Here is a 26,518-nt window from a genome sequence, read left to right on the forward strand (position 1 = left end):
TTGTTCCCCCCTCCTGTTTCACGGAGAGCTTCGTTCCTCCCTTTGGCCTCACGGAGACCCACGCTACTCTCCCTGGCCTCGCGGAGACCCACGCTCCTCTCCCTGGCCTCGCAGGGGACCTTGCTTCGCTTTCCTGCACTGCTGAGTACACCGCTCCATTTCCCTGCTCCACTGAGGACTTTGCTCGGCCTGCCTGCTCGGCTGTGGTCGTCGCTCTGCCTTCCTGTTTCGTCGGGGATGTCGCTCCGCTTTCCTGTTCTGCCACGGACGTCACTATGCTTTCCTGCTCTGTTGTGAATGTCGCTCTGCTTTCATGCTCCGCCGAGGACGTTGCTGTGCTTTCATGCTCCGCTGAGGACGTTGCTCTGCTTTCCTGCTCCGACGAGGACGTCGCTCTGCTTCCCTGCTCTGCCGTGTACGTCACTCTGCTTTTTTGTTTTGCCAAGAACGCCGTGCGGTCTCCTGGCTCTGCTTGGGACATTCTGCTTAGGGGGCCGGGGCCGCCAATGGAGATGGATGTTTCATGGCACTCCGGGAGGAGTGCCTTTGGGGGTTGTTCTGTCACGAGTTCCCCTTTAAGCAGCGCGCTGTGGAGCATGTGAGCGCGCGTGCACGAGCAGGTGCGCGAGCACCTGCTTTTCCCTTGTTGACAATCGTGACATTTCGACTCGTGCATTTGTTTATGTTTCTGTTATGTCTCCTCCCCGTTCTGTCATTGGTTGTTGTTTCATGTGTGTCTGAATTGCCCTCAGCCGTCAGCCATTACACCGCTGATTATGTCCGCATATATCCGCGGCCATATGTCCGCGCCTCCCAGCACACAACGCGGAATATTGAGTTATAGTAGATTAGTTTAGAGTCCTTACGATAGATAACAGTCACAGTCACAGTTCATAGTTTCATGTTTCAATTCATAGTCATAGCCATAGTTCATGTCATGTTTAGGTTCATTTGTTAAGTTCACGCTGGTTTCTCTGCTACCAGTCCCTCGCTGTTGTTTATGTTTCATGTTTGGTCTATCGACCCTGTATCCCGTGACCACGACCTTGATTCCTGCCTAGCCCTGTGTATGCCTGTTTGCCGATCGCCTGACCTTTTGCCTGTTTTTGGATTATGTTTTGGATCACGTTTTGGATTTGTCTGCCTGTCTCTCTCCTAAATAAAACCTGTTCATACTGCGCTTGCATCCGTCTGAACTTCCTCACGTCACGAAACGTGACAGGCCTGGTAAAGACATTCATTAATTTCTTATCTTAATTTTATGTTATTTATTTTTTATCTTTCTTTTCACATTACACATGAAGTGGACTCGACTGTACTCTGAAAAATGTCCAAAATGTCTGAGTCCGTGTCAAGTTTGAGTACAAATTTACCCGAGTGCGTGACAAGTCAGAGTACGTTCATAATTGGACTCGAATCTGGACTCGAGTCAGAGTCCAGGATCAAGTACCCCGACTCTAGTGCTTGGTACACTATAGTCCACTATAATACAACTATTTATGGACCTGACTGTATCTAGATAACAAATAAACAACCTCTATTTTTGACTGTTTAGCTAGCATACAGCATATAAAATGTGAACATACTGTATATACCCCAAAAAAATAACAGTACGAACAGTTTAAAGTATAAATAATAATAATAAATAAATGCTTACATTTTTCAAAAGCATGCAGCCAAATTTGTTCTATGTTTCTCTTCTATTGGCATAAACGATTTAACTTCCATGGCAGAGAATATACCATGTCATTAGAGGCAAAGAGTGCTCATGTGATCATGACTATGCTGTACTACCTCCAAAGGCACCAAAGTGAGAACATTGAAGGTTCCCTATGTTGAAATTTGAAACACATTTGAATGTCATTCTATAAAACTGAAAAGGTCTGTCTTATTGTTGCATAATCACTGTCATTTTTGCATCAACATTGTTTCAAACTTTAGTTCAGCAGTAATCCATTAAAGACCTTGAGCTGTTAGGCCACTGTTAGGACATTATTCATTAACTGACTTTTTATGACCATGTTTGGGAAAAAAAGAAAAAAAGGAATGTCCTACTTCATGATGTAAAGGTTTTGTTGACATGGTGTTAAGCTATAGTAATATGGTACCAGTAAACTTTACCAACTGTCCTTTGTCCTCATCATAACTATGTTGGTAAGCCTTTAGGTGAGCTTGACCATTCAGGATATGTAACACACATTTTCCTAAATGAAACACGCAGAGTTAAAATTTTGCTAACCAATCCATTACTGATGAACAATAACCTTCATAAGTATCCTCTATTCAACAGTCATGTTTACAGCAACTCTCCAGGAAAGAAAATGGAAAGACATAATCAAAGCCAGCTTGGTATTTTAACAAAGACATGAACTCACTCTCTCTCTCTCTCTCTCTCTCTCTCTCTCTCTCTCTCTGTCCATCTCTCTGTGGACAGACCAACAGAAGGCTGTGTTTGCCTTATTAGAAAGGAGACAGGAATGAGATGTAGCCTTTGAGAATAACCAAATATAGGCATGTCATTGGTGCAGAGGGTGAGTCAGAGACAACTGAATCTAAACTGCCCCGCTGCTTTTCAACTCCAATTCCAGATTTCAAGAAAAGATTCACTGCTGGATAAATGGCTTTAAACCAAGCCATACTTTTGACACCACCTCTAATATTGGTCAGGGGGATATCACAGCAATATGTAAATGTTCTATTTCAAACAGAAGGGACATTTCACCTGTAACATTTAGTTATCTAACATTTAATGGGAAATTATTTTTGTCAATATATGCATGTTTCAATTATTGCTATATACCAAAGTAAGAAAAGTATTAAAATAGTTTTCCAAAGTTGCAACATAATCACTAGAGCAGTGCGTTTCTTTTGGCCAGAGAAGAATAAAAGTCAGGAAAAGCACCATTAGTAATGAAGAGTCATTTTAATTAAGATGCTTATTCATTTTTGAAATATTTCATAATAATCAGAGAATGAAGTTGTGATTATCTAAGGTCCAATAGCATTTTCAGTGTGATGCCATCTTTGTTTACTTTCAGCTTTGCATTTTTTAAAAAATATTTTAATGTAGAAATCCAGTCACTTCACTTAAGTCTCCAAACATTGCCCTTGTTTTCTTTTCATAAAAATTAATTTAGCCATGGAATACTTTATTCATCCTCTACGTGTACTTTATTAGCATATGTTTGAAAACAGACAATTATTAGTGTTATGCTCTGCACTTACTGGTTGTGTGCTTTCCTGTGATTCTGTGTTGTCTCCAGAAGTCTTGTGTGTCTCTGTGCTTAATTCCAGAGTCCTGACACATCATTTCATTGTTGCAATGGCGTTTATGGTACCACCAGAGTGAATGACAACACTTTCGTGCTCGTTTGCTTGTGTTTGTGATGTGTAATTTGTGACTCATTGTTGACTTCTTGTTGTATGATCCAAAGCTTTCTACTGTGTATTGTCATATCTGTATATACTCTGTATTGTCATATATTGTATATTGTCCAAGTCACCAAGTTAAGGGCTTTGCTGACATTTTTGCTAGGTGTGGGTGTTTGTGTTTTTGCTAGAGAGGGAGGGAGCATTTGTTGATTTTCTTTATTGGTATAGGTAAGACAGGTTCTCTTCCTTTAGTCATTCTGGAGGTTTGTTTTGTTTTGGCCTTGACTGACTTGACACACTTTACCATGAACATATTTTTGAAAATATATCTCCAAATCTGTGCAATATGTTCTTTATTCATGCACATTTTTCCACCACAGTTTTCTGTTATTGTTTCAAACCTAAACTGGGATGGAACATAAGTAAAACATTTTATGGCCATTTTAAGCAAACAAGTTTTTGTCAACTAGACAAAAATGTCACAATTGTATTGTGTGTCAATAAAAAAGATTTAAACATGCTTTTATAAGTTTGTTCTAATGTAAGCATAGTATTGTATTTTTTTGTATTGTCTTGGCTTTATCTTACTGAAACCATCCACAACTTCTATTCATACATTCATAAAAATAGCACAAAACATTGATGTGCCAACATTTACTATACAATAAAAACATTTTCACCTGCCCAGCTGATATCATAAGTGTGAGAGAAGTGGCACTCAAACATGTGACAGTGCACAATACTTAATACAATACTAAATTTTGAAGAGGATCAGCACCTGAATGAAATCCAATGTAGAATAGAATGAGATCATTTATCAAAAATTGGAATACATATTATGTCGTAAGTAATATTTGTAGTGACATAAAATCATGTACTTCTTTCTAGGAAAGAACAAAAATTATCCTGAGAAATGTATTACTTAAACATAAATTGAGCGTAAGCAGTATTATACAATATTATAGTGATGTGCACTGATAAACTGTGAGCAATACAGTAAAGCTTAAAAACTATTTTGAAAAAATATTTTGGGGAAAAAAAAATCACTAAACATTCCATATTGTTTAAATGTTAGCTACAACTTAACAAAAATATTTGGTTATGAGGGTTTTCAATAGCTTGTAATTTCTAATAATTTAGAAGACAACTGATTGATTTTAATTTCATTAGAATCAGTTTTCTTGCCTGCAGAGTTCTCCATACATATATACACATATATTCTGAATCACACACATTCATCAATTTACCATATGAATTACATAACATAGTGCAAATATCAATACAGACTTGAAATTTTAACCTCTGAACACCACATCTGTATTAGGCTTCTATTCCTTTCCATAGCTCATGACAGAATCCTGGGCTGAAGCTTTATCCTACAGAATTATACCATATTCATCACGGACATCCTTGCCTGTCTTACAGGCCATTGTAGACTCCATGTAGAAGATGCCAAGGCGTGATCTTCACAAGGTGAGATGTCTGCCACCTGTTCTTCACTTTGTATTTAACTTTTCCCTGTCTGATTACTGCAGTAGTTTTGGTAATGCAACCTATGTGAAAAGAAAAAAAAGATGCTCAATTAAGGTGCTTTATTAATAGTATGGATTCCAAGTATTAAATGCTACTGTGCTACAAAGCATTTAATGATTGATATATTATCAATGTTTTTAAATTATGTATCTTCAATGCAAAAATATTTTAACACATGTTAAATGCATGCTAACATTATAAATTTTTCTGACTCGCATGAGTTTAAAATGGTTTCAAATGATGAGAAACTATTTCTTGCCTTTTTTAACTGTTTAATATTGGCATCCCTTATAGAGGCTAGAAGTTGATCCCTTGAATTTAGACCTCCACCTCGGCCTCCAGTCCTGTCCTCATGCTTTCTCTGTGACATAGGGGTCAGAGAACTCTTTAGGAATTCGCCATCTAGAATTGGAGGTGGTGGTGGTGGTGGTAATCCCCCAGGTGGTGGGGGTGGAGGACCACCAGGTCCTTTAAAGGCTTTTGGAATCAACTTAGGGGATGGTACAGGAGATGGAGTGGGAGATGGCTTTGGTGAGTTTCTTGGGGAACCTTTGCTGAAACCAAGTTGTGGGACCTTCAGTGAGACTGTCTTGTCTTCATTTCTATGGGCTGTGGCCTGTTTCTGCTCCTGCAACCTTCTCTGCCTCTGCCGGTCCATGTTACGACTGAGGATGTTGGTCATGGTCATACGTGGGCCAGCCAACTCAAAGTGGTAACCCAGTTTGAGTAGAGTTGTGTTTTCCTTCAAAATCTTTGTCATCTCCATTTCTGTCTTGCCTCCACAGATATGCCGCTGATTATGGAACCGAAGCTCAGTTAGGGAGCTGTTGTACTGGAGGGCTTGGACGAGTGCCATGATGCCCTTGCTGGTGAGAAGATTAGAATCCAAGTTGATGCTAGTGATGATTTTGTTGCTGCATAACATGCTTGCAATAGCATAGGCCACATGGTCATCTGCGCGGCAGTTAGCAAGGGCAAATGTCTTGACATGTGTGTTGTTATTTAGTGCTTCAGCAAACTGAATGAGGGTTTTGACCTTGATGACTTCTGAATTGTTGACATTGACCTCGGTCATTCTGGGGTCATTGCTGCGTAGTCTCTCTAGATCTTCAGCAAACATGCTAGCAGACTCTTCTTCTTCCTTTTCTTCTTTAGTCATGGTTTTTGAATTATTTTCTACCACACAATTTCCAGCCTTTGCTTCTTTGTTGGATTCAGGTGCTTCATTTTGGATCTCATTTTGTACTCTTGGTTTCTTTTTTCCAATGTCAACAGAACTCATTTTTGATACTTCCTTCACTTGATTAATATCCTTATCCCTCTTCTCTTTCTCAATCTCGTGATCTATACAATCAATATTTTTACTAGCATCCTTCAGAATAATTTCTTTTTCCTTGCCATTGTTAACTAATTTAACTAACTCTACTTGTTCTTCTGTCTTCTCTTTGTCATCTTCCCTACTGATTTCCTCTTTTTTGCTCTCTACCACCAAATTTTGGTTTTCCTCTAACTTGAAAACAAGACCTTTGGTCTTACTATCCTGTCTGTTCCTGATTTCTGCCCTCATTTCTCGTTCCCTTTTTTCTTCTTTCTCCTGCTCCTGCTTTAACCCTTGTAACCTAGAAATCATTTCCCTTGTCTTGCTGTCTCCTGATTCTCTCTTCCAGCTTTCATCTCTTCTCTCCTTTTCTTTACAATCCTCTTTTTTTTCTTGAAGCTTGGATATCAACTCCTTTGTCTTGCTGCTGCCTTCTTTTGTGTCCCGTTTATCTTTGAGCTTGTAATCATCATTCTGTTCTTTCTCATTGACCTCACATTTCTTTTCACTTTCCTCATTCCTCTTGAATCGCCTTTCCCTAGCATCTTTAGAATCATCTGTGGCTCTTGTGTTCCTGTCCTCCATATTTTTCTCTTGTTTAACAGGAGCACTGCACATGGAAGTCTGACGTCCTCCTTCCGTGCTGTCATTATTGGAAACGTTTGTCTCCTGACTCAGGCCCATTTTTCTGAGATATTCCTGTTTCCGACTTTCCTTTCTGGGCTCACCCTAATGAGAAAACATAGCCAGGCAAATTTATGGATTCATGCATAACCAATTACATATAATTATACATACATTATACATATAATTTCTATTTTATGTTAATTGTAACAGTTTCATACGGGCTAGCTTCAGAATCATAGCACAAAAACAAGGAACATCATTTTTTTTGAACAACTGGGTGACTAGCTGTCTTCCCTGTCTTACTCTCTCCAATTTTTCATGTTTTCTTTCCTCTTTTGGTATCCCGATTTCGTCTGCGCCATCTCTTGCCATCTACACACAGCTTTTGTTTTCTTGTTTAAACCTTTATCAAGTTAACAATTTATTTGCGTATTGATAAACAAGTCTGGGCGCACGGTGGCTTAGTGGTTAGCACGTTTGCCTCACACCTCCAGGGTCCGGGGTTCAATTCCCGCTGGGGCCGTGTGTGTGGAGTTTGCATGTTCTCCCTGTGCGAAGGTTTCCTCTGGGTACTCCGGCTTGATTGGCGTGTCTAAAGTGTCCGTAGTGAATGAATGAGTGTGTATGTGATAGTGCCCTGCGATGGACTGGCACCCTGTCCAGGGTGTACCCTGCCTTGTGCCCCATGCTCCCTGGGATAGACTCCAGGTTCCCTGTGACCATGAAAAGGATAAAGCAGTAGAAGATGGATGGATGGATGGATGTTAAACAAGTCCCAGAATTTTGGCGTATTCCCTATGTCTTTTTACTGTATTGATGTCGCTGTTGTAAGCTCGCGGTACACTTCACGTGACGCATTTTGACGAATCACATCACCAGAGATGAACTTTAAAATTCCTTAGCCAATGACATTCTGTCTCCTTGTTTAGGTCGGCCTGTAGTTTCTCAGTATTGGTGAGCTCTAAAAAGGAAATGGCGATATTTAGAGCTATCATGATGCTAAAGGGAATGAGCTTTCCAACAATACCCAACACTCGCTGTTTTCAAGAGTGATCATGGAGATATATCTGGCTGAAAAATGCTAACTTATGACAAAGTTCGGGGAAATTGACATGAGAACACCAAATACCTATAAATAAACATTTTAATGTGAACTTGTGTCATTTTTATGGTTTTAATGTTAAATAAGACCTAAATATACCTAAATCTGAAAATTGCCCAGTATGCACAGAAATGACTGTGTGTCTCACCTTAATTTTAACACCATGTAATTCTTACAAGGCTGTAACCACATCTTGAACATTGTGGGGACCAAACCATTTGTTGGGGGTGGGTGGTCACTAGGTGGTCACTAGGGATGTCATGATACCAAAAATCTAGTAGTCGGTACCGAAACCAAGTACATGACACTCGATACCAAAGTCGATACCACAGTGTGGTATAAAAATAGAATTTAAAAAATAAAATTAAAAACTCTCCTGGAGGACATCCTACTCTGGCTGATACTGGCAAAAATAGAGAGAGAGAGAGGGTTATTTTATCAAACACTGTCTGACAGTGACTAATAAAGTGGTCATTTTATTAACTTGTTAACTCGTAGAGGCTACAAGTGCTAAGGTGCATCCCTAAGCGCGCATGCGCACACACACACACACACACACACACACACACGCACACACACACACCTTATACTCTGAATGCAAGCATTAGTTTAAATTCACTGATATGGTGGCAGGCCAAAAAGATTTATTAAAAGCATGAACATTTGAATAATTATTAGTGACATTAGGCTACATGTTGCTGACAGGACATGGGCTGAATGGCGATGCATGGTGGACCATTAGGAGGTAGTTTATAACATTGCAATGCATTAGCGTCGTTAACAAATACTGTCTACCGCAAACATTACATGGAGCATAACGTTAGCTGGATTCATGGCTACAATGCCAGCTGTCTCAAACAAACATAATATAGGACTGTCTTTCTGGTGCTTCACCAAATTCCAGGTGTTTCCTTGCTTTGTTTGAAATGAACGATAGCATCGGTTGCACCGATGGTCTGCATTGATGCTTCAGAGCATCAATTATATGTTTGTTGTCATCCGCCTCGAATGCGAAGTATTTCCATATTCCATACCACCTTTCCTCTCAACAAGGCGGGGCAGAACTAAATTTGTCGCCATTTCTGTAGTTTTTCCAGTGTGCTTGTAGACCTTCTTCTTCTTCTTCTTCACCACTTGTTGACCGACTAAAACACTTATGCGTATTTGCTGCCACCTTCAGTTCCGGAAGAATTGCAACATCAGTACCTTCATTACCAACGTAACCTACGCTACTGCAGAACAACAAGTACCGTCACCTTTTAAGAATGTTGGTACCGACTTAGTACCGAAGTATCGGTTCTTGTGACATCCCTAGTGGTTACAAAATTTAATGGTCCTTTTTGGTTCTCTATGTAATAAAGGCCCAAATTTTATACACACATTGTTAAAACCTGCTAATCTTTGGGATGGGAAGTCTTGTTTTGTGTGTATTGTGCCATGTTTGTGTGCAGGTCCAAACTTCATCCCAGAGTTTCCAGCCTTCCCTAGCCTGCTTTGCTCCCACCTCCCACGATGACACCACTAAAACGTGACCATATTTAAAGAGGAAGAGTAGAAGTGAAAAGGAGGCTGTTGGAGGTGGTTACGGGTGATTTGGGGTTAGGAGATTGTGTTTGGTTCATGTTGCTTGACCTTGTGGCTATAAGTATTCTTTGTTCTAAGTTCTGTTTTGGTTTTGACTTTTGCCTGGTTCTGACTGTGAATTTGCTTGTCCCTGTACATGTTTAAGTGTACATATTCACCACTGTATATATTTTTCACTTCGTTTACCGGCAGTAGGAGTGTGGCTGCCATTTTTGTTGGGAGTGGGGTCCTTTTTGTCTCTGTTTTTGGGATTAGGGAGTGAGGGAAGTACATTTTGTATTTTTGTTTGTCTTTTCAGTAAAAAAGCTCTCTAAACCAAGAGTTCTTTTGTTTATTATTTTGGCATTGGCCCACCCTGAAGATACACCTGGTGTTGTGTTCTATGTACATTGTACAATATACCACAACTTCATCGAAATCTGTTTCTGTCATTCCTGGCTTCCCTTATTTAGAGGTCTTTCCCTTTGAACCGCAAGCTGGTTACTCTATGCGGCTCAACCTAGACTGGGTACACACACACGCACATTTACATTTATTCATATAGCAGACAATTTTATCCAAAGCAACTTACAAATGAGGACACACACACACACACACACTCATTTATATGTGTATACATATATATATATATATATATATATATATATATATATATATATATATATATATATATATACAGTGAGGGAAAGAAGTATTTGATCCCCTGCTGATTTTGTACGTTTGCCCACTGACAAAGAAATGATCAGTCTATAATTTTAATGGTAGATTTATTTGAACAGTGAGAGACAGAATAACAACAAAAAAATCCAGAAAAACGCATGTCAAAAATGTTATAAATTGATTTGCATTTTAATGAGGGAAATAAGTATTTGACCCCCTCTCAAGTAGAAAGATTTCTGGCTCCCAGGTGTCTTTTATACAGGTAATGAGCTGAGATTAGGAGCACACTCTTAAAGGGAGTGCTCCTAATCTCAGCTTGTTACCTGTATAAAAGACACCTGTCCACAGAAGCAATCAATCGATCAGATTCCAAACTCTCCACCATGGCCAAGACCAAAGAGCTCTCCAAGGATGTCAGGGACAAGATTGTAGACCTACACAAGTCTGGAATGGGCTACAAGACCATTGCCAAGCAGCTTGGTGAGAAGGTGACAACAGTTGGTGCGATTATTCGCAAATGGAAGAAGCACAAAAGAACTGTCGATCTCCCTCGGCCTGGGGCTCCATGCAAGATCTCACCTCGTGGAGTTGCAATGATCATGAGAACAGTGAGGAATCAGCCCAGAACTACACAGGAGGATCTTGTCAATGATCTCAAGGCAGCTGGGACCATAGTTACCAAGAAAACAATTGATAACACACTATGCCGTGAAGGACTGAAATCCTGCAGCGCCCGCAAGATCCCCCTGCTCAAGAAAGCACATATACATGCCCGCTGAAGTTTGCCAATGAACATCTGAATGATTCAGAGGACAACTGGGTGAAAGTGTTGTGGACAGATGAGACCAAAATGGAGCTCTTTGGCATCAACTCAACTCGCCGTGTTTGGAGGAGGAGGAATGCTGCCTTTGACCCCAAGAACACCATCCCCACCGTCAAACATGGAAGTGGAAACATTAAGCTTTGGGGGTGTTTTTCTGCTAAGGGGACAGGACAACTTCACCGCATCAAAGGGACGATGGACGGGGCCATGTACCGTCAAATCTTGGGTGAGAACCTCCTTCCCTCAGCCAGGGCATTGAAAATGGGTCGTGGATGGGTATTCCAGCATGACAATGACCCAAAACACACGGTCAAGGCAACAAAGGAGTGGCTCAAGAAGAAGCACATTAAGGTCCTGGAGTGGCCTAGCCAGTCTCCAGACCTTAATCCCATAGAAAATCTGTGGAGGGAGCTGAAGGTTCGAGTTGCCAAACGTCAGCCTCGAAACCTTAATGACTTGGAGAAGATCTGCAAAGAGGAGTGAGACAAAATCCTTCCTGAGATGTGTGCAAACCTGGTGGCCAACTACAAGAAACGTCTGACCTCTGTGATTGCCAACAAGGGTTTTGCCGCAAAGTATTAAGTCATGTTTTGCAGAGGGGTCAAATACTTATTTCCCTCATTAAAATGCAAATCAATTTATAACATTTTTGACATGCGTTTTTCTGGATTTTTTTGTTGTTATTCTGTCTCTCACTGTTCAAATAAATCTACCATTAAAATTATAGACTGATCATTTCTTTGTCAGTGGGCAAACGTAGAAAATCAGCAGGGGATCAAATACTTTTTTCCCTCACTGTATACATTAGATTAAGTCCGCCAGTGGGCAGAGTGTCTGGCCCGTACAGATTCCAAAGATCTGTACAATGTAACTCAGTTTGTGGGACTATTAATGAAGGTGTTTGGGAGTCCAGAGTATGCCCCCAACCTGGAAGAGTGTTTGGGGAAGGCCTGCCTCATATATAAACCTGTCATGGCGTTCACTACCTATTATGAGCAGGCAAACTGGGTGACCTCCTCCCCAAAGCTCCTGCCTAAGACCAACTATGTGGTCTCAGCAGCCGAGCTCCAGCCAGAGGTCAACGAGGTGACCTCTCAAACCAAGTTCCTGTCCGAGGTTGAAGAGACAACCTCTCAAGCCAAGTTCAAGTCTGAGGTTGAAGAGACGACCTCTCAAGCCAAGTTCCTGTCCGAGGTCGAAGAGATGACCTCCCAAGCCAAGTTCCTGTCGGAGGTCGAAGAGACAACCTCTCAAGCCAAGTTCCTGTCCGAGGTCGAAGAGATGACCTCTCAAGCCAAGTATCTGTCCAAGGTCGAAGAGACGGCCTCCCAAGCCAAGTTTCTGTCCGAGGTCAAAGAGATGGCCTCCCAAGTCAAGTACCTGTCAGAGGTTGATGAGGCGACCTCCAAAGACACGTCCCTGTCTGTCGACAAGGCAACCTCCCAAGACACATTCCTGTCTGAGGTCAACAAGGCGACCTCCCAAGACACGTTCCTGTCTGAGGTTGACGAGGCGACCTCCCAAGACACGTTCCTGTCTGAGGTCGATGAGGCGACCTCCCAAGACACGTTCCTCTCTGAGATGACGAGGCGACCTCCAATGCCAAGTTCCAGTCTGAAACCAATGCCACGACCAGCCAAGACACGTTCCTCTCTGAGGTCGACAAGGCGACCTCTCACGCCAAGTTCTAGTCTGAAACCGACATCACGACCAGCCAAGATCTCCTCATGCCTGAAACCGACGTCATGACCAACCTGGTTCTGCTCACGCCTGAAGTCGACGTCACAACCAACAGGTTCTCCTCTCGCCTGAAACCGACGTCACGACCAACCAGGTTCTGCTCACGCCTGAAGTCGACGTCACGACCAACCAAGTTATGCTCACGCCAGAGTCTGTTGATACTACCAACCAAGTTCTCCTCATGCCTGAAACCGACGTCACGACCAACCAAGTTCTGCTCGCGCCTGAAGACAACGTTACGACCAACCAGGTTCTGCTCACGCCTGAAGCTGAAGTCAGGAACAACCACGTTCCGATCATGCCCGAGTCTGCTGACACAGACAACCAAGTTCTACTCACGCCCGAGTCTGCTGACTTGGACAACCAAGTTCTGCTCACGCCCGAGTCTGTTGACACAGCCAACCAAGTTCAGCCTGCAGAGTCGAAGGAGGACAACGCGCCGCTTTCCTGCTCCATTGAGGACGTTGCTCTGTCTCCTGGTTCATGTGAAGACATTATTTGTATTTATTTATCTAATTAAATACATGTTACTGACTATGAGTAATTTTTTGGTTTCCATTAAGGATCAGGTGACAGGGGAGATCAGCTTGAGGGCAACATGTTTCAGGTTGATGCGGAAGTCAGAGAAGCCCCGTAGATTGAGTGTAGGAGGACACAAAATACAGACGAAATCTGAATGAAATGCATGTTTTAAACAAGTTTTTTTGTGGGTTCTACAGCTGTACAAAGACAGGCATGGTCAGTAAATGGGTTCATAAGTGCTTCAATTAAAAAATTTAGTGATAGTTCTAATTACAGTATGTTTAAAATTTGTTTACATATGATATGAATTCCTAATTCCTGCCATTGTTAATTTAATGTAATTATCTTCAAAGTTTCTATTAAAGGACGCTCGTCCTGTAATCCTGTCTCAGAGCAGTTGTTCCTGTGTTGCTGGGAAAGCACTGTGCAACCATATTTCCAACCACAGCCGTGTTTCCACCAAAATTGCCAAATTAGAACAATTAATCCCAGGAACTTTTTTCAAGGGACCATTTGGTTCCTCCAGACCTTTGTTGTCTGTGTTTCCATCACGGTCTAAAGTACCGTGAAGATTAGGAAAACCAGTCCGATGAAAAAGCACTTGTTGGTCCACCGGTTGGAATTGCTCCTGTTATTGTGATCCTTAATTTTCTTGTAGTCCTGTTTTAATTTCTTGAGCTTTTCTCTGCACTTTTTTCCTGTGTGAACAACGCCCAGATTGCTTAACCGACTTGATATTTTTAAGTATATGTTTTCGTTGTGGGTCGCCACTTCCAGTTCCCGCTGTATTTCCTCCTCTTCATAAATACTTAATAAGGCCTTAACCTTGTCACTGTTCCATCAGTCGTATTTTTTAAGAAACTCCAATGTGTTGATTCGAATTACAATAAACAACTGTTACTGTATGCACCACAACAGACTTTTTAAAATGTGGTTAAAATCAAATGCTGTGTGCACTCAACCAATCATCATATTCAGTGCCCAAGTCCTACCCCCCCCAAAGTTCCTGAACTTTGAAAAAATACCAAATACCAGGAGTAGGGACTTTCCGAGGGGAAAATATTTTACTATAATTAAGTATTCCAAATTCTTGTTGAATTATTATTATTATTATTATTATTATTATTATTATTATTATTGTTGTTGTTGTTGTTGTTGTTGTTGTTGTTGTTATTATTATTATTATTATTATTATTAATAATAATAATAATAATAATAATAATATGACCCCTGGGTATTCCTAGGGAGTCAAACCAGGTCCTGTCAATAAAATGGTGGTCCTGCTGAGGGGTTAAGGTAGGACACTGAAAATTCTTCAATGTAGTATTTTATATAAATGCCACTTTTTTTCTGAACTCATAATTTCCAAAAGACTTAATGTATGAGATCAGCCCTGGTGATAAAAAATGGACTCTCCTACTATCACTTTTTAAGGAGCAATATTTGCCGGGAATTGGTTTTCAGAGGCATTTGAGAGCATTATGAGGGCATTTTTAACTATATAAAAGACACCATGAAATTAGGGATGCACTGAATGTTCGGCAACCAAAATTATTCGGCCGAAAATAGCAAAAAAAAGCACTTTCGGTGTTCGGCCGAATAACTGAAAAGGCCGAATAAATTTGACCGAACAATGACGTGTTGATGACGTGACCAAGTAGCCTAGCAACCAGAGTGATATGCGCGAATGTCACGATGAGGAGAGATGAGGGGGCGTGCACATGCACGAGCTACGTGCACGAGTGCTCAGCGAGCGCATGCTCTTCAGATGTTGACAATCGTGACACTGTTTACTGTGGACACATGCGTTTGTTTTGTTTCTGTTCTGTCTCCTCCCTGTTTTGTCATTGGTTGTTTTTCGGGGGTGTGGCTTTATTGTTTTCAGCTGCCAGCGCTTAGCGCTGATTATATTCGGGATATATAATGCTCGCGTCCCTGTTCAGCTCGCAGAGTATTCTGTCACGTCGCGAGACGTAAGGGAGTAGAGCATGGAAGCAGGTAAAGACGTATTTATTTAAGGGCAGGCAGACAAATCCAAATCATAATCCAAAAAAACGTAGTCAAGACAGGCAAAGGGTCGGGCGAGCGGCAAACAGGCATAAACGGGGCAAAGCAGGAATCAAAGTTGCGGTCACAGAAAACAGGGTCAAAACACAAAACAAGAAACATGAACTAGTACTATGGACTGGGAGCAGAAAAACCTGTGGGGACTAAATGAACTAATCTATAGTTTAAACTAACTAAATCTATCAAGGAACATAACATTAACAATGTATCTAACTATACTATATCTACTATAATACTCCGCGAGGTGTATAGGGACGCGAGCGGTATATATCCCCAATATAATACCTCAAAAGATATGGGCTCAAAGATGACCACATAAAAATATTTTTATTTTACTAATTTATGTATTTAAAGTTATATTGTGCCTTGTTGGTAGCCTATGCCTGCTGGAATGAAAAAAAAATGTTCAGTGTTAAATCAATATTTCAAAATTGTAGTTTTTGTAATTGATTTTTTTTCTTTGAAAAGCAAGACAAAATAGTAAAAAGCACATTTTGACTATTTAATATAGGCAATTAGGCTTCAGCCAAGAATTTTAATTTCAGTGCATCCCTACATAAAATAATGTCAAATATTTCAACTCGTACTAAAGAACATGAATATAGTTTAAAATGAAAAATATGAAAGATTAGACAACACTAAGGATTTAAAAAAAAAAAATTCTTAATACTTTTTTTTCATTTACAAGGGTATCACCAGTGAGCTGCCTGACCTCTCAGTCCTCCAAGTGGCAGAGGCTTATAAGGACTTTGCCAGTGCTATAGCCACAATTGTCATCACAAGTTTAATAGTTTAATCATTGTAAAATGAATCATATGAAAGAGTTTTGCTGCTAATACACGTCACTATAGGAACGTGCTATGTGGAAGTAAAGTCACTGGCTGAGATTTTACTAGAGATTTTACTTTGCATAGAGTCTATTTGTGTTATTAAAATGTAATAACGTTGCCACTTTCTTGTGTGGTGAAAAGGAAAAATTCAGTACATTGACCATGCCCTGCGAATGTTTTTTCCTTGCTAATTCAGTGTGTTTATCAAAGCCTCAATTGCTAAAATAGTTTAATACACCACTGGGCTCCATATCAGACATTTTAGTTGGTGGGTGCGTAGATTATTTTGATTATTTAGATTATAAATGCGTATAACGTTATTGGAGTGGGGAAAAAACATTGTTTGCCTTTGACTAAAATGTTTGTTTGCCAGCTCGTGTTAGCTGGGTTAGCTAAGTGCCAGCTGGCTAGTTAGCTACACAGTTAAGGCTAATTAATCATGGACATGTGCAGGCAGGCATGTGCAAACAGTCTTCGCTTACTTTTTAACCATAAACGTAAGAGAGAACAAGTTAATTTGTAGTGTATTGTAGGGCTTTGGGGCAAGTTTTACTTTTAAGTAAACGAACATGGTGATGATCTGCTGAGTGTTTGAGATTTTGTATGTCTGATTTGAACTGTGCTTCAGCAGTAATATGATTATTCACAATAAATACATGTCTGATTATCTGGTGTAATTGGTTATACTGCTACAATTTTCAACCCCTTCTGATCTTTATTTATTTATTTATTTATTTAGATTTAACTTTCCTCTCCATGCTTGTAGCCTGCCACTCAGCACCTTTGATCTTTAATAAAAACAATTATTGACTAATAATATGATAATTTAACTGTATAGCATGTTATTTGATCTAAATCTGTCCATAGAATTACATCCAATGTAAATTAGGACTAAATCTGTCCATTTGTTTTAGGTTCATGGTGAAACCATGGATGTCATCATGAAGGGAATGCATGATTGAACATGAAGATGTCCCGCATGATGCTTTTCCTCTTGAAATCTCCAATGTGGCCGTGGTGGTTCTTCATGTTTTTCATGACCTCAGAGTGCTAATGGGCAACATCTACTGCTTTAATCTGGAGTACCCTCGCAATATGAAGTACTCATTTGAATTCCTGCAGATCCTGAAGATAAAACCCGACCACTGTTCCGCTATGATACATGGACTTAGAAACAAACTGCTGATGTATTGTTTATAGACTGATCTCAAGCCTTAACTGCAAGGAAACCATTGTGTTGAACATTGTTTCCACAGAGAAAGTAATGTATGGACCAAATGTTGAATAATAGTATAGACTTGTTCTGAAAGCAAGTTTGAATGTTGGCACTTCTGAAGCTTTGGAGCACACTTTAGTTACTTGACACTGTTCAAAATAGGTCTTAGAGACAAGCAACTATGTTATTTTGTGCCATTGGACATGACCTATCCATCCTTATCACTCTCTCCTTCAGATCTCCCTCACTCATTCCATTTCTATTTGCCTCACTTATTTTACAAGGTAAAGTGAGTTTTCTTGAATTGATAATGTAACATAGTAAGTTGTTTAAACTCAGACTATCAAGTTGAAACAACAAATGATCATTAGTTAAACAACTTCTCAAACGTAACTTTTTGAGTTGAAACAAATGTTATCTTCAAGTTGAGTTTACTCACATTTTTAAGGCAGTATGTGACTTTTTGTTTCTAAGTTTAACCAGCTTGAAATGTTTTACAGTGTGATTATTTTATATATCATAAGTGTCCCTTTCAGTAACCACTTGAATGTCTCTCTCTCTCTCTCACACACACACACACACACACACACACACACACACACACCTTTATTTTGTACCATCTGATATTTGGACTTCACAATCTTTACACATTCTACACCTCAAGTTAACAAAATTTCTTTATTATATATAAATATTTTCTCTTTTTGTACAAGACCACACTAAATGTATGAGGCTGACACAACACACACACACACACACACGCACGCACGCACGCACACACACACACACAGCTTTCTTTTTATACTGCAACAGAGGCTCAACTGGAACGTAGCAAATTTATTGTAATGTTATTTATTAAACCAAATGCGTGTCTACTGTTTCTTATTTCTAAGCATCACAAAGAATGGTTTTTATTTAAATTTTCAATTAACAATACACCTACTAGTAATAAAAAGGATAGATAATGAATAACAAATCACCTATTGCTTGCAACATTTCAAATGATTAAAAGTACATTTCAAACATTTGTATTTGTGACAAATATTAAATAATGTAGTCACAACATTTGACATAAAGCCTATAATTAATGTAGGGTATTAGACAACTAGGCTACCACTTTTAATGCTCCCATGCAGACTAATCCACCTTTTCTACTGTTCTTCTTTTATTGCAAGGACAAAATAATACAAGATATAATTATATAACTAATGATGCACATCTTTCTAAATTTTAATAAAAAATAAAATATGGTAGTAGTACATTATACAGTACTTGTAAAAGTAAGCACAGAACACAGTCTTGACATTTACTATTAAGTTTGAATTCATTCTAAACAAGAAATGCTTACATGGGTTTTTTAAGTGCTAAAGTTGGTTTTGTTAATATGATTTGTTTTTACAGATTGTGTTTTTCTTGTATTCTCCACTGATTACAACCCTCAAATCTAGCCCATTGTCAAGGCACGGTTGACTGCTACAGTACCTGCAAAAATGAGCTGACACGTTCTTTTGAAAATCTGTGGTTATAGCGCCACTTAGCGGTCAAGAGCCGCAAATGCATGTTGCAGCAAAAGGTTTATTCTGGTTGAGTACCATCTGTAGAACAATCTTTGTAACAAAGATGTCTGCAGATTTCGACATAGAGGAGGACTTGCATTTTTTCCACTCTCGCATCACCACAACACGCATGCGTCGCGGTTCTCTCGTGAAGCCGTGTCAGAGATCTATGCGGAAGTGAAGATATTTTGTGAATAAATACTTTTTTTTTTTTGCACACAAACCATTCGTATTGCTTTATGAAATTGTTATTAATTGGAAAAATATGAGGGTGAGTAATTGATGACAGAATGTTACATTTTGAGTGAATCACTTTAAGCGAGCAAAAATTAGTATGTGCGTCTTTTCTCTGTCAGCTGCGTCCTGTCGCTACTTTTACCAGTCTCAGATTAATGTATAACAGTGTTAGAATTATACTCCGCACCTATAGTTTCTCACAAATATGCAAACAGAAGCACAGTGCACAACTGGGAATCCCACTGTTGTTGTTGTTTACAAATTATAGGATATTTACCACTCCCTTTATTCTCTGCTGCTCTTTAAATAAACATCGCACCCAGCCACATTCCAATATTGTATTGTGTTTGTTCTATTTGTATTTATTGAAAAAATTGTCTGGTCACTTTTTTTAAAGAAAGTTTGAGTATTCTCTTCTGTGCCTTAGCGAGTTTACACAGATTCACAACAAGCATTCAATATAGGGGAGAGCGGGGCACAAGAGCACCACATTTCCACATACACTGGTATTACAAAACCTCCTGTCTTTACTGGCTGCCATAATAACAATGTGTGTAAAAGAAAAAATCACACCAAAATTCAAACGACGTTAATTTAAATTGAGGCAAATTTAGTATCATTTTAATCTCCAGTCTCTCAGTATAAATGCTTATATACATGTAGCCTGCAGAATTGAATAGCCAGGTCCGAATCTCAGTTGAGCAGAAAAATAATAAAAATTGAACCACTATTACAAGAAACTATGGTATTCTGTGCAGTTAGCCATTTTAATTCACACAATTCCCTTTTATGATTTTATTTACTGCAGCATGAGGAACAGGCCAAGAAAGACAGACAGGGGTGTACCTGTGTGTGTGTGTGTGTGTGTGTGTGTGTGTGTGTTATCTCTTTGTGTTCAGTGTTCATTATGTTGGTTTTCACTTTGGCTTTGTTCTGTGTTCATTGTCAAGCAGTAAAATTTGTTGTATATAAATTTACATTATTTCCATCCATCCATTTTCTATTCTGCTTATCCTACTGGGTCACGGGGAACCTGGAGACTATCCCAGGGAGCGTGATCCCAGGGAGCGTGGGGCACAAGATGGGGTACACCCTGGGCAGGGTGCCAATCCATCGCAGGGCACAATCACATACACATTCACACACCCATTCATACACTATAGATATTTTGGACATGCCAATCAGCCTACCATGCATGTCTTTAGACTGGGGGAGGAAACCGGAGTACCCCGAGAACATGCAATTCTGCACACACAGGGTCGTGGCGGGAATCAACCCTGGAGGTGTGAGACTAACGTGCTAACCACTAAGCCACCATGCGCCACATTATTTCATATGTATTTATGATTTTATAAGTTAAGAAATGTTTTTACTGACATAATATCATAGTTTATCTTGTATGATTTTTAATTAAATCAGATTAAATTGTTAGAGGGGGATTTTAAATTCTCATATGGTCATGTTACAAAGTACCCCTCACGTGTTTCAGAGTGCCCCACCTTTGGGGTACCTTCAAACATTTCACTTCTCTTCTTTCTGTTAAATAATGAAAAAGTATGTTTTATTTATAAAACAAGATCAAATATTTGTACCAGACATTTGTAAAATTAAAGTGAAAAAAGAAAAAATGCTTTGAACCCTAAGTACTTTTCTACAAACTTGAGAAAACTAAAATTGTTAGGTTGTGCCCAGATCTCCCCTACAATTGTCTCTGGCATACTGTCAATGTGACAAATAAAATTACTTTGACTATGACTTTGTTGTTCTTTTCAAACGGGCATGTTCATGTGTGCATTTATAGCAAACAAGTGTGTTACAATTGTGCAGTTGTACAGTTGTGCTGGCTGTCAGCTAACTACAAGTCTACAGGTTGTTCATTAAGTCAGACATATACAGTATGCTGTACAGTAAGCATCAGATAGTTTGTTTAGATTACACAAACATTTTGTAGTGGAGACATAAATCTAGTAAGCAGATGATGGCTCGATTTGTAAGCTACAGTCTGTGTGCTTGCAAAGCCTGCAGCCTTGGCAGATGTAACCTTAAAAGGCAGTGCGTGAAGTAGTAATGAACCAAAGTATCCCATCAAGCCTAGCTTCAGATCCACCACAGATCAGAGTTTTGCAGCACACCCTGCAATTAGTGCTGCATATTCTTTTCCCCAGATAATTTATTCTCCTCTCATTACAGATAAGAAAACAAATATAAGCTATCAGAAGTTGAAAAAAAATCATAATGCAGAAATATCAATTTAACCATTGTTGCAAGTAAAACACTAGGTCTATAATATTAGATGGATAGATAAACAGATAGATAGATAGATAGATAGACGGATAGATCGATAGACAGAGAGTACATCTATCTGTCTGTCTATCTATCTATAAGTATGTGAAGACTAGATGATAAAGCTAGTTAAGGTTAAAACGGAAGTGTTTTCATACCTCGGTGGAGAGGTTCCTTTGCAAACCCGACTTTAACTCGCCGTGATTAGTCAAGGTGGAATCTCTTTTATTAGGAATGGTTTGTTTTACATCAGTTTGGTCTACTATGATAATCTCACTCGGGTCTGGGTCGGGCACTGTCGACACCTCCTTCTGTAGCTCCTCCATCTCTTCAGGCGACAGGTTTGACAGCAAGTTGTCGAGATCCGGATCCTCGCTTACCTGACGCCCGGTACGTGTGAGTCCCCTCACTTTTCTCCTAGACATGATGAACGTTAGAAAAATGCAGAATAGACAGAGTAAGGTTATTTGGTACGTCTCCGTATAGCCGTAGTTGTTAGTCGCTCCTTGTGTATTTCCATAAATCAGACCAAACGTTTAAGAAAAAGCTGCTGAAGTGAAGTGGACTCTGTACTTTCTGCACTGTGATGCACTATCACTGCTGTGTGCTACTTGGAAATTCCATGAAATCCATTCCAAACCCATGCCCATATTTAGTCGCCAGTACACACTCCTTTAAAGGCAACAGCGAGTTTTGTGGTTTACTAAAGCTCCAAGGCATCCCAGATACAAACATACTCCTGCCTACTTGTGATGAAGAGCGACAGCATTTCTTATGTTATGATGAAGTAAGTAAACTAATAAAAACCACAAGAATGATTGCCACCCTTCATGAAACAGAGTGAAAGAATCAGTGATAACCTATTTTGAGCTTAAATGTATGGAGATGCTGTAGCCTAGAATTTTATTTTAATAATATTTTACACATAAAAGTGTTTCTTTATTAGTATAAGAAACGATTTTCGGCATTCCTATTATTAATAGACCTGCTATCCTGCAGAAAAGTACAGGACTAAATCTCTTCATTTGTATAGGGATCTTGTAGACACTCCTTCATGCAGAACAGTTTAAATTCCTTTTATTTCTAGACTTCTGCATGTGGACTGCCCTCTTCAACTCAGATTACAGTACAAGCTTCTGGAGACTGTGATTTGCAAAAACAGTTTCTGTGTTCCTACAGCCATTTCTGTGCTGTATATATGTCTTGGATCATTATTCTTGTTGAAAGATCCATTGAAACCCATGGAAACCTGTAGAATATAGATCAACTAAATTCCACTGGGTAAAACACAATCATCTGATGTTGGAACTGTTTGGAAGACAGGAGTCCTGTTACATCTGGTGTAAACCAAACAAAGAATTCCACAAAAAGAACATCATACCTACAGTCAAGCATGGAGGTGGAAGTGTGATGGTGTGGGGATGCTTAGCACTCTCTTAAGTGTGATGGTGTGGGGATGCTTTGCTGCTTCAGGGCTTAGGCAACTTGCAATAAATGAGGGAAACATGAATTCTGCTCTCTACCAGAAAATCCTAAAGGAGAATCTTCGGTTTTCAGTCCATAAATTGAAACTCGAGTGCGACTGAATTATGCAGCAAGACAATGAGCCAAAGTGTAATAGTAAGTCCTAGTCTTAGATGTAAGTGAAAGACTGATCTCTAGTTATCAGAAGTGTTTGGTTGCAGTTATTGCTGCTAAAGGTGGCACAAACAGATTTTAAGTTTAAGGGGGCAATTTTTCACATAGGTTATTGGTGTTGGATAACTTTTTTTGCTTCAGTAAATAAATAAAAACTGTATTGCCTTTGTTTTGTGTTGTATTTCGTTGGAAGATCTAAAACTATTTGGTATGAGAACTATGAACATGCTATAGGCCTGCTGCAGGGACTCCATTTCTGGTCGTCAAATGTCTGTGAAACTTGTTCAGTTTATGTCTCAGTTGTTGAATATTTTTATATTAATACAAATATTTACACAGTTTATGAAATTTGCTGGAAATAAAAGCAGTTGAATGTGAGAGGAGGTTTTTTTTTTTTTGCTGAGTATATACAGTATATGTGAGTATGACAGTGCAGGTGATTGAGTCCACTTGTGTGTAATCAGTGATCAGGAGTTTTTGAACGTGAGAAAGTCTGGGTATTGTAGTCTTCAGCAGCCATGTTTATAGGCCGTGTTGAATTCTGGAATGTGTAGAATTCACACACTGATTCCTACGGAAGCTCTAAGTGGCCAAACATGATTAATTTTTCCTTTCTTGTTTTCTCGTGATCTCGACGTAACAAAAGTTGTTTTCTCCTGATCTTGACTTAATTTTTGTGTGTACTCGACAGCCATTGTCTTGAAATCAATGGGCTTTTTGAATGGGTTTTTGGTTAAATGCCTGAAATGATTACAAGTGGCTAAATGGGACTACAGAGGTTGTTAGGGACATTAAACATCATCATGCCGAACAGGAAAACTATTCTACTACAGCCTTGTTGTGTTTATACTCAAACTTTCTGCAAACTATTCCAACTTAAACTTTATCAATTTATAGTATTTTCCAACGATAGTATTTTTAAAAAAAAATAAAGATGGAAAGAATTGGCGGAAGCTTAGTGGTGGTGACATTGAAGCCATGTGACTGTGTAGTTAGTTTATAGCCTAACATTAGCTTTTTACCTCTGGCGATTGTATTTAGGCTTCAAAATTCATAAAAGTTGTGTAAGTTCATTTGTGAAGATTATCTTCATGAACAAAATGTGTAAGAATCATAAACTTTTGTTGGTCACAGAGCTTATTTTCTGCAATAATCCAAAAGCCAATGGAAAAATCCTACTGGATTTTTGTCGAGGGAACCAGGGTGATGCTAACTTCCGGGTTGGACTACAAAAATGTCATTCCTGCAGCATTGATGACTTCCACATTAGTGTCCGACGCTTGAGAACAAGTCATCCCTCTCTCTTCATGTAGGGGAGAGAGTTTGTATCATTATTATATTGCAGACTGTGCCCCAGGTGGTAGAGTGGGTTGTCCACTAATTGTAGGGATGGTGGTTCGATTCTCAGCCCACACGAATCCACGTGCTGAAGTGTCCTTGGGCAAGACACTGAACATCAAGTTGCTCCTGATGGCAGGCAAGCGCCTTGCATAGTAGCTTTGCTGCTATTGGTGGGTGTGTGTGTGTGTGTGTGTGAGTGTGTGTGTGTGTGTGTGTGTGTGTGGGTGACTGGGTGAATGAGACACAGTATAAAGCACTTTGTAGAACCACTAAGGTTAAAAGACACTATATAAGTGCAGACCATTTACCATAATACAGTAACATAATAATGCAATATAATAGAGAATAATAGAATAAAGATAAAAGGGAACGTTAAAAGACCATTTTATTGAAAAATTCAGTTATGTAATACATACATTTCAGTATTTCAGTCTTTTAGAGAACTCTCATCAGAATTTATAATCTCTGTAACGTTTCCCATCATTCCAGGAGTAACACGGTTATCCTTTTGTCAATAAAATATTACATACCTGTGTCCTTCAAAATGTACACTATCAAATTTTCACAAAAAACTGAAACTTTTCGCAAGACTGCTGTGAGGTTGTTTACGTTGTAGAGGAGATGCCAGTGTCAGTGCACTCTGAGACACTCTACACTACCATATTCTAATCATTTTTTCTATGATTCATTTATAATCAATGTATTGTACAGTTAGCAACAAATTAATTAATGGACCACTGGTTAATTTGAAACCAAGTTGATGAAGGCTTCAAAGTAAAAGAAACTTAAATACACAATCACTGCTAGATCTGTTTTTACCCACACTGTACTACAAAAGTTTAATTCAGGGGTATTGCACATGAGTTCATGTTGGTTTAGCATAAGTTTTAGAAATATTTTCACAAAAATTCCTGATTCTTGCAACTTCTTTTCAGTCCATAACAAACAATTCATCACCAGTTTGCATTTTTTGTCTCATTTAGTGTAATAAACATTTTAAAAAGTAAAGGCTGTTTAATATTAGTATCAAAATTACAGTTAAAATAAACAGAAGCAACAAATATACTACTGACAATATGTAAAGAGAACACCAATAAAACCAAAAGCTATCAGGGCTACTTTTATGTATTGTATACTATACACCAGCAGGTATGGTTAATATAGTAAAATATTTACCATGTTAAGTTAAATATGAACTCAAAGAACAAAATGGGCATATTATGCTCATTATCATCAACTGTAGGTGTAGTAAAAGGCTGCATGTAATTTATACTTATAATGTAACACTTACTACGAAAGACAAAGCTAGAAACCAAAATAATGAACCTTGCCTGTTAATTCTTTTACTAACTCCCAAACATTTTTTTAATGGTAATGTATCAACATTATAATATCTAGGCAGTTAAATTAACTGAGGATAAGTCAATCCTAAATTAGTTGAGTGTTTTAGGGGGAAACCTGTTTCACCAGTCAGTAACATGAAACATATCTACACTTCAGGCAAACAATAACAGGCAAAACCAGGCCATTCATGCTTCACTCCAGAGATTATTTAAGAAATAAATACAACAAATATGATTTTATAAAGTGTTGCAGATTATTCTGAGGATTCCTCAAGAGCAGGGCCCCATGCCACAAACTCATTTTATGCTTCCCTTCCTTGAGGAGCTCTCAGTGTCCTGGGTTCTGGGTGCTATGAAGCAGTATATGGTGGTGGTGCTGAAATATGTAAACACAAAATATGAGTAACAGTTGGTTCATACTTACACAGCACCAATTATAAGCACAGATTTTTTAAATGACTAAAGAAAAAATATTACTTATTCTGCCAAACCTTTTAAGCCAGAATGAAAACAAATTAATTAAACATGATGCTGGAATAATGAAAAATACAACAATAAATAGCAATGTCCAATTTGCAACTTCTACATTTTCTCACCAACATGACTCAAGTTCATTGGTTTCATCCAGATGCTCTGTGGACAGTTCTGGCAAGTATTCTATCTACTGTGACTGAGTAAGCTAGGAAAATATATTTCAGACCAATTGTGTCATTCACAAATCAGCAA

The 26,518-nt window shown here is 39.0% G+C and overlaps 2 protein-coding genes across 2 annotated transcripts in view; both read right to left on the reverse strand.

Annotated features, from left to right (window-relative positions):
• Positions 1–4,073: 4,073 nt before the first annotated feature.
• On the reverse strand, positions 4,074–22,326 carry lmod1b (leiomodin 1b (smooth muscle)). Its single transcript, XM_053653288.1, has 3 exons — positions 21,629–22,326; positions 5,165–6,952; positions 4,074–4,925 (listed from the first exon to the last, which is right to left on the reverse strand). The coding sequence occupies exons 1-3, from the start codon at positions 21,893–21,895 to the stop codon at positions 4,899–4,901; spliced, it is 2,082 nt and encodes a 693-aa protein (XP_053509263.1). The 5' UTR covers positions 21,896–22,326; the 3' UTR covers positions 4,074–4,898.
• A 2,330-nt stretch (positions 22,327–24,656) lies between these two features.
• shisa4 (shisa family member 4) overlaps positions 24,657–26,518 on the reverse strand; it is a 30,406-nt gene continuing 28,544 nt past the window's right edge. Inside the window, exon 5 of the mRNA XM_053653202.1 lies at positions 24,657–26,168. Coding sequence (XP_053509177.1) covers positions 26,143–26,168 — 26 coding nt within the window. The 3' untranslated portion in view covers positions 24,657–26,142. The remainder of the gene's footprint in view (positions 26,169–26,518) is intronic.

Source organism: Ictalurus furcatus, chromosome 21 (genome assembly GCF_023375685.1).
Source record: "Ictalurus furcatus strain D&B chromosome 21, Billie_1.0, whole genome shotgun sequence".
NCBI lineage: Eukaryota > Metazoa > Chordata > Actinopteri > Siluriformes > Ictaluridae > Ictalurus > Ictalurus furcatus.